General features: G+C 62.8%; 2 protein-coding genes across 2 annotated transcripts in view; both read left to right on the top strand.

Annotated features, from left to right (window-relative positions):
- The window catches only part of STIMATE (STIM activating enhancer), a 39,677-nt gene extending 28,566 nt beyond the window's left edge, over positions 1-11,111 (top strand). The window contains exons 4-8 of the mRNA XM_062201081.1: positions 223-344; positions 3,606-3,718; positions 4,554-4,631; positions 5,596-5,745; positions 7,441-11,111. Of these exons, the coding sequence (XP_062057065.1) occupies positions 223-344; positions 3,606-3,718; positions 4,554-4,631; positions 5,596-5,745; positions 7,441-7,557 (580 nt within the window). The 3' untranslated portion in view covers positions 7,558-11,111. The remainder of the gene's footprint in view (positions 1-222; positions 345-3,605; positions 3,719-4,553; positions 4,632-5,595; positions 5,746-7,440) is intronic.
- A 61-nt stretch (positions 11,112-11,172) lies between these two features.
- Positions 11,173-13,695, top strand: MUSTN1 (musculoskeletal, embryonic nuclear protein 1). The gene is made up of 3 exons (XM_062201082.1): positions 11,173-12,195; positions 13,226-13,358; positions 13,442-13,695. The coding sequence occupies exons 1-3, from the start codon at positions 12,187-12,189 to the stop codon at positions 13,546-13,548; spliced, it is 249 nt and encodes an 82-aa protein (XP_062057066.1). The 5' UTR covers positions 11,173-12,186; the 3' UTR covers positions 13,549-13,695.
- The last annotated feature ends 1,949 nt before the right edge of the window (positions 13,696-15,644 follow it).

The following is a 15,644-nucleotide window of genomic DNA, read 5'->3' as shown; positions in this document are numbered from 1 at the left end:
CGTGGCAAGAACATGCGGGGACTTCTCAGTTCTTTGTCCCCTCCCCTCTCCCACAGTGGTCCCCCTCCTTATGAGATAGCACGTCCTCGTTCTGCCCTGTTGTGTGCGTGGGCACGGTCACAGCGGCCAGCCCCCACGGCAAGGACAACCTTGCCTTCTCTCCCTGGAAGCACCATCCCCAGCCTGCAGCCCCCTGACCTCCAGCGTGTCCGCTTCTCGTAGGTACCTCATCAACTTTCTCCTGGACGCCACCGTGGGCATGCTGCTCATCTACGCCGGGGTGCGCGCCGTCAGCGTCTTGGTGGAGTGGCAGCAGTGGGAGTCCCTGCGCTTCGGCGAATATGGTAACACGCCACGGGCACCAGAGGGAGTGTGCTGGGGCTGCCTACCCTTTAAATCCGGGCAGGCTCAGCACCTGTTGGCTGTCCCCTCCATCTGGTGGAGGGGTTGGTTCTGGGCCCAAGTGCCATCTTCTGGGGGCACGATGCCCACTTCACTGCCAGGCTCTCAGGTTTGTGGCAAGGATGGTGGAAGGAGTCGAGAGGCATCCTGGACTCGGGGGTGTGGGGGGGGCTGTGGTTGCACCTGTGATCCCACCTGCAGGGCTGTGAGGCCAGCTCATGGTGCCAGTCTCCCCGTGGAGCTCTCCTCACCTGCCCACCATGTTAGAGACGGGCAGCTCTCACCCTGGGAATGCTCAGTGGGGAGGTGGGAGGCCCACCCTCCTCCCTGCTGCAAGGCTCTGCGTGTCCTGGGGCCACGCCATTCCTCTGACAGCATAGATCGCACAGCTGGGGCTGGAGCAGGTACGCATCTAGGGCCAGGTTACCTCGCTGTCCCCGTCTGCCGGGAACACAGGTCCATCCTCACTCAGTGACACGGCTTAAAACAGATAGCTTGTGGGTGCTGGCCCAGCAGGGACCCACTCCTGTCTCGTCAGACCCCACAGGATACAGCTTGGGTCTGTGCAGCCACCTTCACGCCGGCCCAGGTTACAGGAAACAGCTCGATGAGGCCTCGGCAGGGGCTGCTGGTGAGAGATGCCCTCCCCAGGTGCTCACTGCCCTCTGGGGTCACAGGACAGGCTTGAGGGGCACCCTCAGCGCTCTCCACCTCCTGAGCTGTCTGCAGGCAGGAGCTGCCCTTTGCCAGTCGGAGCCGTCGCTGAAAGATGACCGTGACCAGGAGGCAGTGCCAAGGGCCTGTCTGGGCCCCCTCTCCCTTCCTGCTCGCTTTCCCACAAGCTCAGGACTCTGGGTCCCAGGACCGCTCAACTCCCAGATGGCTGAAGATGCACAGGGGAATGGCAGTTCAGAGGACGCGGCAGAACTGGCTTGGGTGTTTCTAGAAATCTTAAATAATGTTCTCCACTGGGGGGAGATGTGCCCGGGGAGGTCTTTTCTTAGCCTGGTCACTTGACCACCTGGTGAGTCACCGACTTAAGATAGTGTCAGGTCACAGCCTGAGGAGTTCCCTGTGCCTGACTGCTGGGCTTGCCAGGCGGAAACAGAAACAGGTGCGTGGGGGCCAGCACGGTGGTGTCCCCGTCTGCAGAGCGCACCCCTGGGGAGTTAGGTGGCACGCAGAGCTTGCCCAGCCAGCACATGATGGGAGGGGTGCATCGTGCTGTCTGCACCCAGATACCCCGCCCTCCCACACCCCCTCCCACACCCACTCCTGCTCCTCCTGCTGTAGAGATCCCGTCTGGAAGGCAGGCCTCTGGACTCAGCCGTGGCCGACTGGCACTGAGGCAGGTTGGGGGCTCTCAGTGACCTGGGGGCCCAGCGGGCCTGGTCCCCGCCCTCCAGGCCTCGGGCACTGCCAGGCGGGCTGGAGGAGGGCAGTGCTTGACTTCCTCCTCGGCCCCTGGCCTCACCGCCACCTCCACCTTTGGGACCCAGAGTCGTCTCACCACGGGGTCTCCAGAGAGAGAGCTGCCCTCCGCCAAGGACTGGCCTGAGCCCCTGCCCCGGCTGAGGACCGGTTGCTCGGTCACCTGTGGTTGTTGGTGTCTGTCACTGCTGTCACAAAGCATCGCAGAACAAGTGGCTTACAGCCCCACGGCTTGACCCTCTCGCCGTCGTGGTCTGAGGGTCGGGTGGGGCTCCCCTGGACTATGCACGATCAGGCAGGCGCCTCCTGCAGGCTGCCTGGAGAGTGTTCTCGAACCCCTCCCGGCCTCCGTGGCCCGCCTGCCTTCCCTGGCTCGGGCTCTTGTGTTTCCCGAGCCAGCAACAGCGGGTCGGCTCCCCTCACAAGGTGTGCATCCTTAGGCCGAGGGAGGCGGACGAGGGGAGGGCTCTTGGCCTCTGTCGTCAGTCGCCTAAAAGTGAGGAGCACCCAGGGAGCCAGTGGATGTTCCTTGGTGACAAACAGCGGTGCCACGTGTCCGCCCCCGTGGAAGCCGGCCCTTCCCAGTTCAGAAACCTTTCCCGGTAGCACTTCCTGTCTGACCGTGCCCAGTCTTTCCTCATGGCTTGAACACCCGCCTCGTCTGTTGTGGTTGAGAGCGTTTCCCAAGTCAGGCCAGGCCAGTGACTGTGCAGTGAGGCAGGGTCGGGCCTCCAGTGGCTGGGGCACAGAGAGGCCGCAGAGAGGCCCTGCTTGTTCCCCCGGCTTTCCAGAAAAGGGAATGGCCCTGTGCTGTGTCCATGACGGCCGCATAAAGGCATTCGCTGCTGCCTCCGCCGTGCGCCCTGCACTCACAGGATTAGCCGGATTGTTCTGGGACCGTGTGTTCTTCCCACAGCCCAGACTGGGGCTTTTGCCTCCCCAGAAATGTTATCTCCCCGCCCCCTTTGCTAGCCAGCCGTGGTCAGGCAGCTCTGACAGCCTCTGGGGCCAGCCTGGGGTGGCCTCTGCCACTCTCCCCTGGGTTTTGCAGTTTGAGTGTGGCTGCCTAGGGCCCGGCCTGCAGGTTCTGTGTGTCGCAGGATCATCCCCCTCCCCGGGGAGCTGCTCGTCCACCCTCTGTGGGGACCCTCTGGGAGCACTCTGGAGGCCCCTAGGGCCCGAGTGTCCCCTGGCGCAGACCGCCTGCCTCCGGGGTTTCTCAAGCATGGCCTTGGCCCACCTGCTCGCCCCGAGGGTGTTTCCTTGTGACCCACGCGAGTCAGGATCTGCACTCCTCCAGGGTCAGGGTTCCGCTCTGAGCCCTGAGGACAGACATGCAGGAGGCACAAACACGGGAGGCCACAGAGAGGCTGAAGACTGCCTTTCAAAATCTACCCGTCAGCCCGCGCGGCCGGGGGAGGGAAGCGGAGCGCCGGGCCCTGGAAAAGTCAACACAGATAATAATAGCAGTCTTGCTTCACACGGCCTCCACTGCCAGCGGACAGAAAACGCCCGCTTCCCAAGCTCCGCAGCTACCGCTTTCTAACTTTAGTGCTTTCCCGTCCTTAGCATCTCGTGGGGAAAGAAATGGCCATTCTGGTGTCTCCAAATTAGGAATTCTCTGGTTTTATTCAGAGCACTTGATTTGTGTGTTAGGAGGGCGGGGTTGCCAGGGCCCAGGGGCGCTCTCAGCACCGTTCAGTCACTGTTGTGGGGTGCGGGAGGGGCTGTGGCCGTGGGACTGAGGCCCCCCCCACACACACATCCTGCAGGAGACCCTCTGCAGTGCGGAGCCTGGGCCGGGCAGTGCGCGCTCTACATCGTGATCATGATCTTTGAGAAGTCCGTCGTCTTCATCGTCCTCCTGATCCTGCAGTGGAAGAAGGTTTGCCTCCACCCCGCATCAGCTCCCCGCCGAGCTGAGCCCACGGCACGCCCTCCCCCACCCCCTCGACACAGCCTCGTCTGCATGTCGCCCTGGGTTTGCTCTGATAGGCGCCACTCAGGAGCGCCTTAACTCGCCCCCTTCATTACACAACTGTCTGCCTTGCTGATGCCTGGGGGCCTGTAAAGCTGCTGAAAAGACAATCCCCACACACACGCGTGCACACACACACACGCGCGTGCACACACAAGGTCACTCACCGGCCAACATCGTCCTTCAGGGTCAGAGCACGTAAATGTCTCTGAGTTTACAGGGGTCTCGATCGTTAACCACCAGGCATGCTGGGGTTCTGGTGAGCCCACAGGTTCCCAGGCCTGGCCCCAGGGCTGCACAGACGAACCCCCATGGCTTCTTTCCTGCACATACCACAGCAGACCAGCCAGAGAGCCCTCAGGAACAAGTGGCTCAGATCCTGATCTCCCTTTGGCTTCCTTTGTGGCCGGGCTTTATTTGTTTCACGAAATAAGCCGTGGCGTTGCAGAGCTGTTGTCTGGGAGGTGGCTGGGGTGCAGGGTTTCCACTAGAAAGTGGCCTGGCGCCTCGCTGCCCAGACTCACGCTCCTCCCTGGGGCTCCAGCTGCTGTCCCTCTCCGGGGGCACTGTCTGCTCTGGCTCAGGAGCTGGAAGCCCACTGCGCCCTGCAGGTCCTCACCAGGGATTTGGAGGGGGGGGCTCTGCCGCACTGACTGCCCAGTGTGGTCTCTTGGGGGCCTGGGGGGCTGGGCAACCCTGTGTGCGGCCCCTCCCCACCTCACCAAGTGCATTCTCCTTGCAGGTGGCCCTACTGAACCCCATTGAAAACCCAGACCTGAAACTGGCCATCGTCATGCTGATCGTCCCCTTCTTTGTCAACGTCAGTGCCATGTTAAAGTTTTTGCCCGGTTTGCCCCCTCCCCATTCAGAGTTCTGAGTCCAGCAGGAAACTCACGGTGTAGACCCCAGGCATTTCTGTGTGTCCATTTGCCACCTCCCCACCCCCACTCCCAGACCTGGAAAAGGTGGGATTGCATCTTGGAAAGGCAGCCCCCTCCCCCCAGGACCCTGTGTAAGAGGAAGGCCCCTGGGAACTTGGTCTTGCCCTCCCTGCCGGGGACGCCCTGGCCCTCCTGTGCGTAACACCAGCTTGTAGATCATCATTTCAGATGAGCCACCGTTGGGTGTTTCTGACCACAGTCTCAGAGAAGCATGAGTACAGAGTCTAGAAGCTGGGAAATAGTGACAGAAACGGTGAAGCAGCCAGGCCCGAGGAGCCGGCGCGGGGCCAGAGCAGGTGTCGCTGCCCCACCAGCTTCCACCACACCCGGGGGTGAACAGGCCTGGGTTCTCTTTCCTGTTGCTCGTAAGAAAACTGAAGCAGCGAGGTGGGCTTTTGGTGCAGCAGCTGGGACACCCACGCCCCAGAGCAGAGCCCTGGGTCTGAGTTCCAGCTCCTCCTGATGCCAGCTTCCTACGGAAGTGCACCCTGGGAGGCAGCAGGGATGGCTCAAGTCCGTGGGTTCCTGGACTCACATCCCTGCCTCTCAGGTGGGAGACCCAGTGTGAGTTCTGCACTTCTGGCTACAGGCATCTGGGGAGTGGAACAGTGGATGGAAGATCTTTGTGTGACTCTGTCTCTTTCTCTTTTAAATAAAATGAAAATAAATATAAAAAAAAAAAAAACAAGCAAGGAAGGAGAAACAATTTGTAAGCCCCTGGGAGACGGGGTGGGCGAGGTTTCTCGCCCTGGTTGTGAGCTCTGTGACCTGGCGTGGCGTGGGGCTGCTCCACTGAGCTTTGAGAACGCTGTGTCACGGAGTAACCAGTGTTTCTTCCCACAGGCGCTGATGTTCTGGGTGGTGGACAACTTCCTCATGAGGAAGGGGAAGACGAAAGCTAAGCTGGAAGAAAGGGGATGCAGCCAGGACTCGAGGAACGGGAGCAAGGTCCGCTACCGAAGGGCCGCGTCCCACGAGGAGCCCGAGGCCGAGGTAGGGCCTCCTTAGCTGCTCTTTGTCCTCCCGACCGCTACGTCACGTCACGGCGAGGAGAGGCTGGGCCCAGGTCAAGACGGCTCTGTCCAGCCGGGACCCTCGCCTGTCCCCTGGGCCTTTGCAGGACAGCAGGGGGCGCAGGTGGTGGGCGTGGCCCGCCTCCATCTCTGCAGCTGTCTGAGAGCCACAGGAAAGGGAGGGGCCGCCACATCCCAGGGAAGCTGGCGCAGGGACCCTCGGGAGCCTCATGGTTGTGCTTCAAGCATGAGGGTGTTTGAATCCCTGCCCACTCCCGATGGGCAAGGGAAGCATCGGCTGAGCCAGCCTGAAACCTCCAAACGTGGGGTGTGGCCAGATCGTACAGGAGCACCCTAATCTCCCCTCATTTTCCAGTCTCCTGGGGGACCCATGCTGGTCACGCCCAGCAGCATGGGGGCAAGGACACATGTCCTTGCAGCCCCGCAACTCTCACCGCTCGCCTCTGTGCTGTGGCCCTGGGGCGTTCCCACGGAGTGCTGAGCCCCAGCTGCGGGTGGGAGCTGCGGGAACAGCTTGGTGCTAATGTCTTCCCCCAGGAGGCCTGCAGCCTCGTGGACGAGGACAGGTGGAAGCTCAGGTGGCACCGCCGTGGCACTCGTCACGCTTCCTGAGCGCAGCGCAGGTGCACAACCCCGCGGGGACGCCGGGGTGGTCACAGTGGGCAGCTTGGGAAGACGAATCGATGAGAAGCACAGAGGGAGCCCCTGTGTGTTCTCTCGGTGCGTGTCCCGAGACGCTGGCGTGGGTCTGTCACGTTGCATAGGCAGTGAGTGATAGGTCATAATGTGACATTGATTGCATCCAGAGCAGCATGTGTTGCAAAGTGGGGGATGGAGGAACCAGGAGTGAGGTCCAGGCGAAGGCTGAGCCCGGCGGGCCAGGTGCTCTGTGATCGTGGCGGAGGGACTGGGATTGGGATGTGCTTGCACGGCCACAGACAGCCAGCGGGCCTGTGTTGTCCAGGACCTCAACCCAAGGCAGTCATGGAAGGCTGCGATGCGGGCACGAGATGGGGCTGTTCACCCCGCCCTGGAGGAGAGATTCTTGTTCCTCTGCATGGGGCTGGGGGCCCCTCCATCCTGAAAGGCCGCTGCAGCCGCCCCTGCTGCTCAGAGGGTGAAGGAGCCAGGCAGGTGTGGGGCGGGTGGGCAGGGAATGAGCGTGTCCGCCCTGGATGCCCCCGCAGTGTGGCAGGGCCTTCCCGGCACGTGGGGAAGCGCAGGCTCCTCCTTGTCCTCGGAAGTCCCAAGTTGGCTCAGAGCAGACGCTCCGAGTCCCCTGCCTGTGCACGTCCCACGGACGGGTGCCTCTGCTGTGTTTACAGTGACTTCGAGGACCAGGGGCTCCCTGCATCAGCCTGAGAAGCTTGTTTGTTGGCCAGGATGCAGTCTGGCTGCAGGTGCCCACTGTGTGTGCTCTGCCTGGGGCGTGGGGAGAGCTGCAGGCCGGACAGCGAAGGGTGGAGGGAGAGCTGGCCTGAGGGGCCCCCGCAGGTCCTTGCGGCTTGTGTGGTCTGAACTGGGGCCTGCTTGTGGAAAGGAGGCCTCCCCGTCACCCTCTGCCGAAGGAATGGCGGACTTGAGGCCCCCCGGGAGGGCGGGTGCAGCAGGCAGTGCGGGCGCTGCCTGAGGCCCTGCCTGTCCACTGCTCCAGGTCCTGATCTCGGCTGACGACGAGATGGAGGACTCGGACGTGGAGGAGGACCTTTGCAGACTGACGCCCCTCAAGCCCGGGAAGAAGAAGAAGCACCGCTTCGGGCTGCCCGTATGACACATTCCCGGGCTGGGGCGACAGGTCAGGGCTCCGCGGCGTCTCCCCTCCCCCTGCTCTCCACCCTCCTTCTACCTCTGCCCCTCTTGCTGTCTCTGCCTGCTCTCCGCCTGCCCCAGGCTACTGTGACTTACCACAAGGGAAGAGGGACCAGCGCCTCGAGGGCCCTGGGCAGCTGGAGGTCCCCCACTGAGTTGCACTACAAACACTGACCAAATATGCAAGCGAGGAGTTCTGTTTGTGTGTTGTAGTCCCGAGCAGCATGGCGAGGGACCCGGAGCCGCTGCCCTGCGCGACCCGTGGCCGGCGGCAGAGAGCCCTGGCACCCGGCCACGGCACTGTGAGCACAGCGCGCTCGGGGCGCAGAGCCCACCCAGACCAAGCCGGAGCCGGGAAGCCTCCCTGCGCCGGGCAGCTTTGGTACTCGACTCCTGAAGCCGGTTTGATGAGCTGTGACAGTGGCACTGTTTTTCCGAGGACGCGTCTATTTCGTACAAAGTACCTATGGGACTAACAGGCAAAACACAGATTTCTAAGTCTTCCGTGTGCTGTTTGACTTTTATATTTTTAAGTTATATTTTCATACTGTTGTATTTAAATACTCTTTTTAATCCCCCCCAAAATGGGCTTGTTTGCTTTCCATGGGGTGTGAGCGGTGCGAGGACAAGCTGGGGGTGGGGGCGGCGCAGGCCCCGTGGCTGTGGACAGGATGGGTTCTGCCAGGGCCCCCGAGTTCCTTGGCGCTTCTGCTGGCAGGGGTAGAGGTCCTGGTTGAACTTGACCAAGAAAGGAGCCCAGCAGCTCTTTGTGTCCAGAGGACGCACGACGCCCGGGCCCCTGCTGCTTGCTCCCAGCCCGCCCTGCGCAGTCTGCAGAGCCAGCTCTGGCCCGGCTCCAGGAGCCTCTGTTGTGCCGCTTGCTCTCGGATGTCTGTCTACCCGGGGGGCCCTGTTTGACACGGCCCTGAGCCGGGAGGTAGCCGCAGCCAGGCTGGGTTGAGGGGAGAGTGGCTGGCCCACAGGCAGCACGAGGTGCCCCTCCGCTGTGTCCCCTCCTCAGCGTGACCACCGGCCACATCCACCACCTGCTGAGTGGCAGCAGAAAGGGCTGAGCCTGTGGCTCTCCCTGCTGTGGCAGGGGCCCGGTGGAGCTGCAGGTGCCCCTGAGAGGAGCAGGAAGGGTCACTGTGTGGGAGGAGGTGACTGCTCGTGCAGGCCTCGTGGCCAGAGAGGAGGGGAGGCCTGGGTCTTTTCCCACGCGGTCTCTAGTGGGGCTGGGCGTGGGGCCAGACTGTCTACTAAGTCGCACCTGGGGAGACCTGGCTGCCGCTCCCTGTGAGAGGGTCAGCCCGCCCGCCGCGGCATCACTGGCGCAGTCCTTGCTCCCCCTCCTGTTTCAGGCTGGTTGGAGCAACCTGTGTCCTGCACCTTCCTGGAGCTCACGGTCAGGACTTGGTTTTTCGCTGGCGTCTCGCGCTCCTGGGGTTCCCAGCTGGGGCAAGGGCGGAGAGCAGGTGGCGGAAGCTGTGCTCCGTCGGTCTCAGGTGGGCTCTCCAGGCAGTGGTGGCAGGGAGAGGTAGCGAGTGAGTGGTGGGTTTCCCCTTCTGATTTTCACTGAGGGCTTTGGCCTGTGCCGTGGCTGTGTGTGGCTAAGCAGCACGTGGGGGTCTGACAGAGCCTGGGTGGCGAGGCCTTACCCTGCTCCTCTGCGGGGGTGCGCGCACGCACACGTGTGCACACACACACAGTCTGTGCCCCGCCCCCAGCCCAGTTGTACCTCCCGCAGCTGTTCTGTGAGCGCGACCCCAAGGGCAGGTCAGTCTGTGGTCAGCGCTTCCTCTCTAGCCCCGGATGAGTTCCTCCCCGCCTGCCCCAAGGTGCCTTACAGGGTGGCCGGCAGCACCGAGCTTCAGAGACGCTGGGACGCCACCTGGACGTTGTGCTCTGTCGGTCTGATTTGTTGAAATCGGGACGCTAGGCGAGCCCCCCACGATGGGAACTTGCAAGGTAGAGTCACGAACGACTTTGTTGTCACCGTGGAAATAAGCCGTTGAGGCCGAGCTGTCACATGTGAGTGCAAGAGACGGTTGTCTGCTGGCCGTGGCGCACAGCTTCCTGAAGGCGTGCAAGGTGAGGGCTGTGGCCACTCGGGTAGCCCTGGAACCTGCTTGAACCTGCGCCCTCCCTGGCAGCGCAGTCACGGGTTATGTCACTGCCACGCCTCTTTGTTCAGGGAAAGTACGGGAAGGCTCGGGTGTGAGCTGTAGCTCCCCTTCGGCCGTGAGGGCCCACAGGCAGCAGCCCTGCACGCTGCAGTCCACTGGCCTTTTTGCAGCTGGGCCAGGCCACGCCGCTCTGGGAGCTTCGTGCCCGTCACCTCTGGAGCACGGGGCTGGCTTCTAGAAGTTTCCCACACTTGCAGCCAAGAGCACTGAGCTGTTTTCCCCCGTGAAGGGCTTGGCTGTCAGCGAGGGACTTCCCTGGCCTGCCGTGAGCACCGGGAGCTCCTGGGTTGGTCGGTTCGTTGGTTGGAAATCTGATTTTTCTTCTCACGAAGTGTGTTGGAAGTCAGACCTGTATGAGCAGAGCCGTGGCACTGTGGGCCGTCTTCCCGGCAGGGGTGGGTGTGAGATTCACAGAGCACGTCCTTGAGACAAAAGGGAAACTGACGTACTTACATTGTAAAATGGTTTACAATAAAGTTTGACGTCTTATTACAGTTTTTAAAAAAAACTATCACGTTTGTGGCTGTCAGTTGTATGTTCTCTGGAGTCAAAACAGCTCAGTGAGATAAAAAAAAAATGTCCCCTATGAGCTGTGAGGTTCTCCCCAGGAAGCAGAGAATGAACCTTGCCCAGCCTCACAGCAGCGGCGGGAGCCAGGATCTACCAAGGGCGCCTGGCGTTTGGTGGCGCAGCGCATCGGTCACCTGTGACCCCGGCATCACACGAGAGTGCCCGTCCAGGTCCTTGCTGCCCACTTATTCACCTGGGAAAGCAGCAGACGGTGGCCTAGGTGCTTCAGGTCCTGCCCCCCACACGAGAGACCTGGATGGGGCTCCTGGCTCCTGCTCCTGGCTTTGGCCTGGCCTCTAGATGACCATTGCCGGCCTTTGGGAAATGAAGCAGAAGGCTCTCTCTCTCGCTCCTCCCTTCCCTCCCTCTTTCCTTTCCTCCCTCCATCTCTATCACTCTACCTTTCAGATGATTTTTAAAAATCTACCAAGGGCTAAAACCAAGCACACTGTTGCCTTTCCACTTCTGTGCTGATGAGGGTCCAAGCTGGTGGGCTCCTAAGGAGCGAGATGTGTCGGGGAAACGGTGTGTGAGGAGTGAACTTGCACGGCCTTGTCCTTGAGACCGTGGGGCTGGGAGGCAGGAGCCTCCCCAGGCCAAGCCAGCAGCACCGGGTACCATCCGGAATAGCACCCTGGAGCTGGCAGAAGGGCCCTTGGGAGGCCTGGCCTGGCCTCAGCTGCCTCTTGGCCTCTGTCCGGAGTCCCGGATGCTCCTGCGGTCAGCACTTGTCTCAGCCCGAGCCTGGCTGTCGTCGCATTGGCCTGCCAAGGACCAGGACCAGAGTGGGGTTAGGGGTGGGGTGTGAGTCAGACAGCAGCGAGTGGCCGTCGGGGTAACCACGTGTCGGGGCCTGATGGCCTTCTGTCTGCCTTCAAGGATAAAAATGCTGCCCGTCACACATGGGCAAAGGAGTTTGGAGCGTCTGCTGGAGTGGGGGCAGGGCCCTGGGCGGCCCACCTCTGCTGCCACGCCCTGCCCAGGCCTTGGGTCCTGCCATGTGGCCCCGGGGACCCCCCTCTTGCAAGAGTGGGGCCTCTGGCAGAAGAGAGCTAAGTGGCCCTTCAGGGGAGCCCAGGGCCCGTCCATGGGCAGCTCCACGCCAAGCCCGGCGCTCACCCAGCCTCTGACCGTCCTCTGTTCTCTGGCCAGCGCCCTGCCTCCGAGGGTACGATCCTCCCCAGGCCTCGGCCCTGCCTTCGTGCCTCTGCAAAACTTGCGGCGGAGTGGAACTGAGCAGACAACGTGAGCAGAGCACAGTGGGGCAGCGCTGCAGGGCCCCGGCCTCAGCCTCCCTGCCCGTGGGTCTGCCGGGGGCGCCGCTGCTGCCGTGCAGGAAGGGGAGGCCTCTCCCCGCTGGAATCCAGCGCTGGAAGAGTAAAGGAAACAAGCACGAGCGCTAAGCTCGGCTCGGGGCCTTCCCTGCCTGGGGGCCGGCGCGCTCGCTGGGCCGGGCCATCACAGATGGACAGCCCAGACCGTCGCACATTCCAGGACTCCACGTTCATAAACACATACACACACAAGTCCCCCGGCGCCTGCTCCCAGCTGTTCCCGAGGGCAGGGCCGCCCCAGCTGTCCGCGCTCCGCAGTGCCGCCGCCCCCAGTGAGCAGCAGCGCCCAGCTAGCCCCCATCATCTCCAAGAATAAATGCTGAAGCCAGTGGCCGTGTGGACCTGAATCATCGGGGTGCCTGCCGGAGGAGGGCAGTGACTTCTGGGACAGGCACGCAGGCTATATAAGCTGCAGGGGGCCGGGCTCCGCGCAGATCACGTCCCCAGCTCCTGCCCGTCAGAGAGGTGCCTTCCGAGAGCTGCACTCGCCCAGCACCCACCATGTCCCAGGTAGGAGGGCCCGGCGCGGGCCATGTCGGTGCCAAGGGTGGGGGTGGGGCTTGGAGACCCAGCCAGTGTCCCGGGGTCACCTCTGGCAGCTGTGGTGGAAACAGGAGCCTCTGCAGCCCCTGGGAGGCCAGGGCTTGGGGAGGGCGCCCCAGGCCCCGCTTTACCTGGACGGAACCCTGCTCAGCCTGGCCTGGGCGGGGCTCCGTGTTAGGGGTGTGGACGAAACGTGAGTTGTGTTCCTGTGGGTCTCTGTGTGTGCCCTTGTGTGTGTACCGCCTGGTCTGTAGGGTTGTGTACATTTCTAACTGGCACTGCGTAGACAGGCTGTGAGAGTGTGTGGAGCCCCGTGCTGTGTCCCTCCCTGGCACGTCAAGGAGCCGGGTGCAGGCTGAGGGGGGGATCCTCACACCTGCCCCCGGGTTTAGGAAAGAATGGCCTGAGAGTCACAGGTGCGTGGGGCTGAGGGGGAGGATAAGCACTGAGCCTGGATGTCCCCAGCACTTGAGTGACAGAGGGGCCAGCCTGCCAGGGCACAGGGTTGTCCCTGCTGCCTGCCCCCCAGGTGGGTGACATAAGTTTGGGACTGCAAATTAGTAAACGTCTCGTCCCTCTGTCCCTTCCGTTCCCCTTACACATAAGGTAACTCTGGGGAACTTAGCGGACACGGGTGCTTTTGGGGAGGGGGGAATCCCTAAGGGACCCCCTGCCACCGCTGAGCAAGTCTTAGGACTCAACAGGCTGCCTGAGGCTGCTCGGCCTAGAAGGTTCAGTCCCTTTCCCCTTTGCCCCTCGTGTCAGCCCTGAGCTTGGCCAGGCAGAGGAGCAGGGCTCGCCTGTATCAACCCTGCCCCCAGGAGCCCCCAGCCTCAGGGTGCACAAGTCAGAACAAGAGAACCAGAAGGCTGAGGGCAGGGGGTAGAGTCTGGAGGGCTTCCTGGAAGAAGAGGAGTAGGGTCCTCAATTTGGAGGCAAGAAAGGGATCCCTGCCTGGGAACTATGGGTTTTATGATGAGGTTCTGGATCCTCCAAGGCTGGCGCTCAGGAAGCCCCCATCAAGAAGAAGCGGCCCCCCGTGAAGGAGGAGGACCTGAAGGGGGCCCGAGGGAACCTGGCCAAGAACCAAGAGATCAAGTCGAAGACCTACCAGGTCATGCGAGAGTGTGGTGAGTGCCAGGGCTGGAGGGGGGGCCCGGCTAGGCGTCCGTGGCGGGAGTCAGGGGCCGCTGACCATGCCTCCTCCCCACAGAGCAGGCCGGCTCGGCTGCCCCGTCCGTCTTCAGCCGCACCCGCACTGGCACTGAGACCGTCTTCGAGAAGCCCAAGGCCGGCCCCGCCAAGAGCGTGTTCGGCTGAGACGCGCCGGCCGCCGCCCTCGACACGGGAGTCTTTCCCAAGAGCTCTTCTGTATGCCAGCCCACTGGGCTCCTCCCCGCCCACGGGCCCCTGGGCCACCCTGCCCCCCAGCACCCTGCAAACCCCAATAAAAAGCACTTCCGAGTAGCCGTGGCCCTGGGAGAGTGTTGGTCGGGCGTCGGCTGTAGCCAGGGTGGGTGTGTGGCAGCATGGTCGGTACCCTTCAGGGCTTTGGAGAGGGCCCTAGAGGGCAGCCCAGGTGCTGTTGTGGCCACTGCCTTGCCCTAGGAAGAGCGCTTCAGCCCCATCTGCCCGGTTTCTGAGCCTCTGTACAACAGCAGAGCTGACGTGGAGCCTGTGCTGTAGAGCAGTCCCTGAGCAGCAGGTGGAGGCCTGGGGCCCACCCCCTCCCGTGTCCCCAGCCTGCCACGGATGCCCTTGAGTGGCATCCCAAGTGCCCAGGGTTCTACAGGGCTAAGGAGCCCCTGTGCGGCCTGGCCCTGCTGCCTGTGTGCCCGCTGGCCAGACCCAGGCCCCTCCTCCTCCCCAGTTCCTGTCTCCCGCACAGTGGAGTGCACTGCACCCTTCCTGCTACCACCGTGTTGCCTGGGGCACGAGAGCACGGGAGTCCTGCCCCGTGTGGCTCCTCCCTTCCCAGGCCTGGGTCCCCTGTGTGCACCGGGCTGTCCCATCCCAGAGACTGGAGAGACCTGTCCACAAGCTCGTGGACGGGCTGGGCTGGTGGTGCCCACCTCAGGCTGTCACCTGCTGGGAGGCCCCTTCTGTGCCCTGGGCAGATAGAGCTGCCAGCCTGACCCCCTTATCTAGCTCTGGTCCCAGGCCTGTCCCAGGAGAGCAGCCCTGCAGTGCGGACAGGACCGGCCAGGCCCCTGAGGGAGGCACTTCCCCTGGGTCCCGAAGGGCTGCAGAATCGCAGCCGATCTCCCGGAGCAAAAGAGGGGCGCTGGACGGAAGTGCCCGAGCCGCCCGGAGGTGCCCATGCCGCCTGGCCGTGTTCATGCAGAGGGAGGGAACATTCTACTTGTAGCTTTAGAGAGAGCGTCTGCGATGCGGTCCCCAGCGCCAGGCCCTGCGCGCCTTGAGGGAGGCGGGCTCCTGGGCTGGGGGTTGGGGGGAGCCGTCCCCTGCCCTCCCCAGGGCCTTGTGTGAATCCTCGGCGCGCCGGCCCTCTCGGGGCTGTTGTCACTGTGCTGTCCTCCTTCCTGACCTAGGACTGGGCACCTGGCCACTTTGATGACTCATCTGTGACCACGGGCTCGGGAGCTGGCCTGCCGGGGCCCCAGGGCCCAGCTGCCTTGGGAGCACCTGGCGTTTGTTTGTCTTGGAGCTGTTGGTTGTGAAAGTGGCACCTCAGCCCTCCTGAAGGCAAACTGAAAGGTGCCCCCGGGAAGCCCAGCCCAGGCCCTTGGGTGGCACTCCAGGGGGTCTGGGCTATGGCAGCGTCGCACTGCTGGTAACAGCAGCGTTGGGCCCTCCCCCTTGCGCTGTGAGAGACGAGCCCCTTGGCAGGAGTGGATGCCCCGCCAGCAGCCCCTTGAGAACTCTGCCTTTCAGTGAGCCCTCTTGCATGGGGGTCCTCGGTGTCAGATCCCAGGGCCCCCAGGTGTGGCATCTTGGGACCCTGGGTTCATATTGTAAAGTGGGTTCTTGCTGGGCTTGAACCTGGAGCCCTGGCTAAATCAATGGACCCAAGGAGCAGCCTGGGAGCCCAGGAGAAAGGGGAGGGGGGGTGCTCCTGGGCTCAGCCCCTTTCACTCCGGGAGTGGGGCAGACCCACCCTGCCCTAGGCCTGGTACATCTTGCCACACCGGATACCTCCATGGGCCTCATCAGGCCCACACGGCTGCCGAGGCCACCGTCCTCCAAGAAGCTGCCTGCGCTGGCCCCTCACCCTGGCCATCCCCCGTTTCCTTCCCAGGCAGGACTTCAGGGGAGGCAGGTATCTTAGTGGTGGAGTTCCCAGTGTGAGGGGTTGTGCCTGGGAAGGTTCTGGACCTAGGAAGGCTCAGCTTCCACTTCCAGTCTGGGGCTGCCTTTTTTCAGAATATGTTTCTGCCCCCAGCCAAGGTCAGGGT

The sequence above is a fragment of the Lepus europaeus genome, chromosome 9 (assembly GCF_033115175.1).
Source record: "Lepus europaeus isolate LE1 chromosome 9, mLepTim1.pri, whole genome shotgun sequence".
Taxonomy (NCBI): domain Eukaryota; kingdom Metazoa; phylum Chordata; class Mammalia; order Lagomorpha; family Leporidae; genus Lepus; species Lepus europaeus.
Note: the sequence above shows the minus strand (reverse complement) of the source record. Positions and strands in the feature narration are given on the sequence as shown.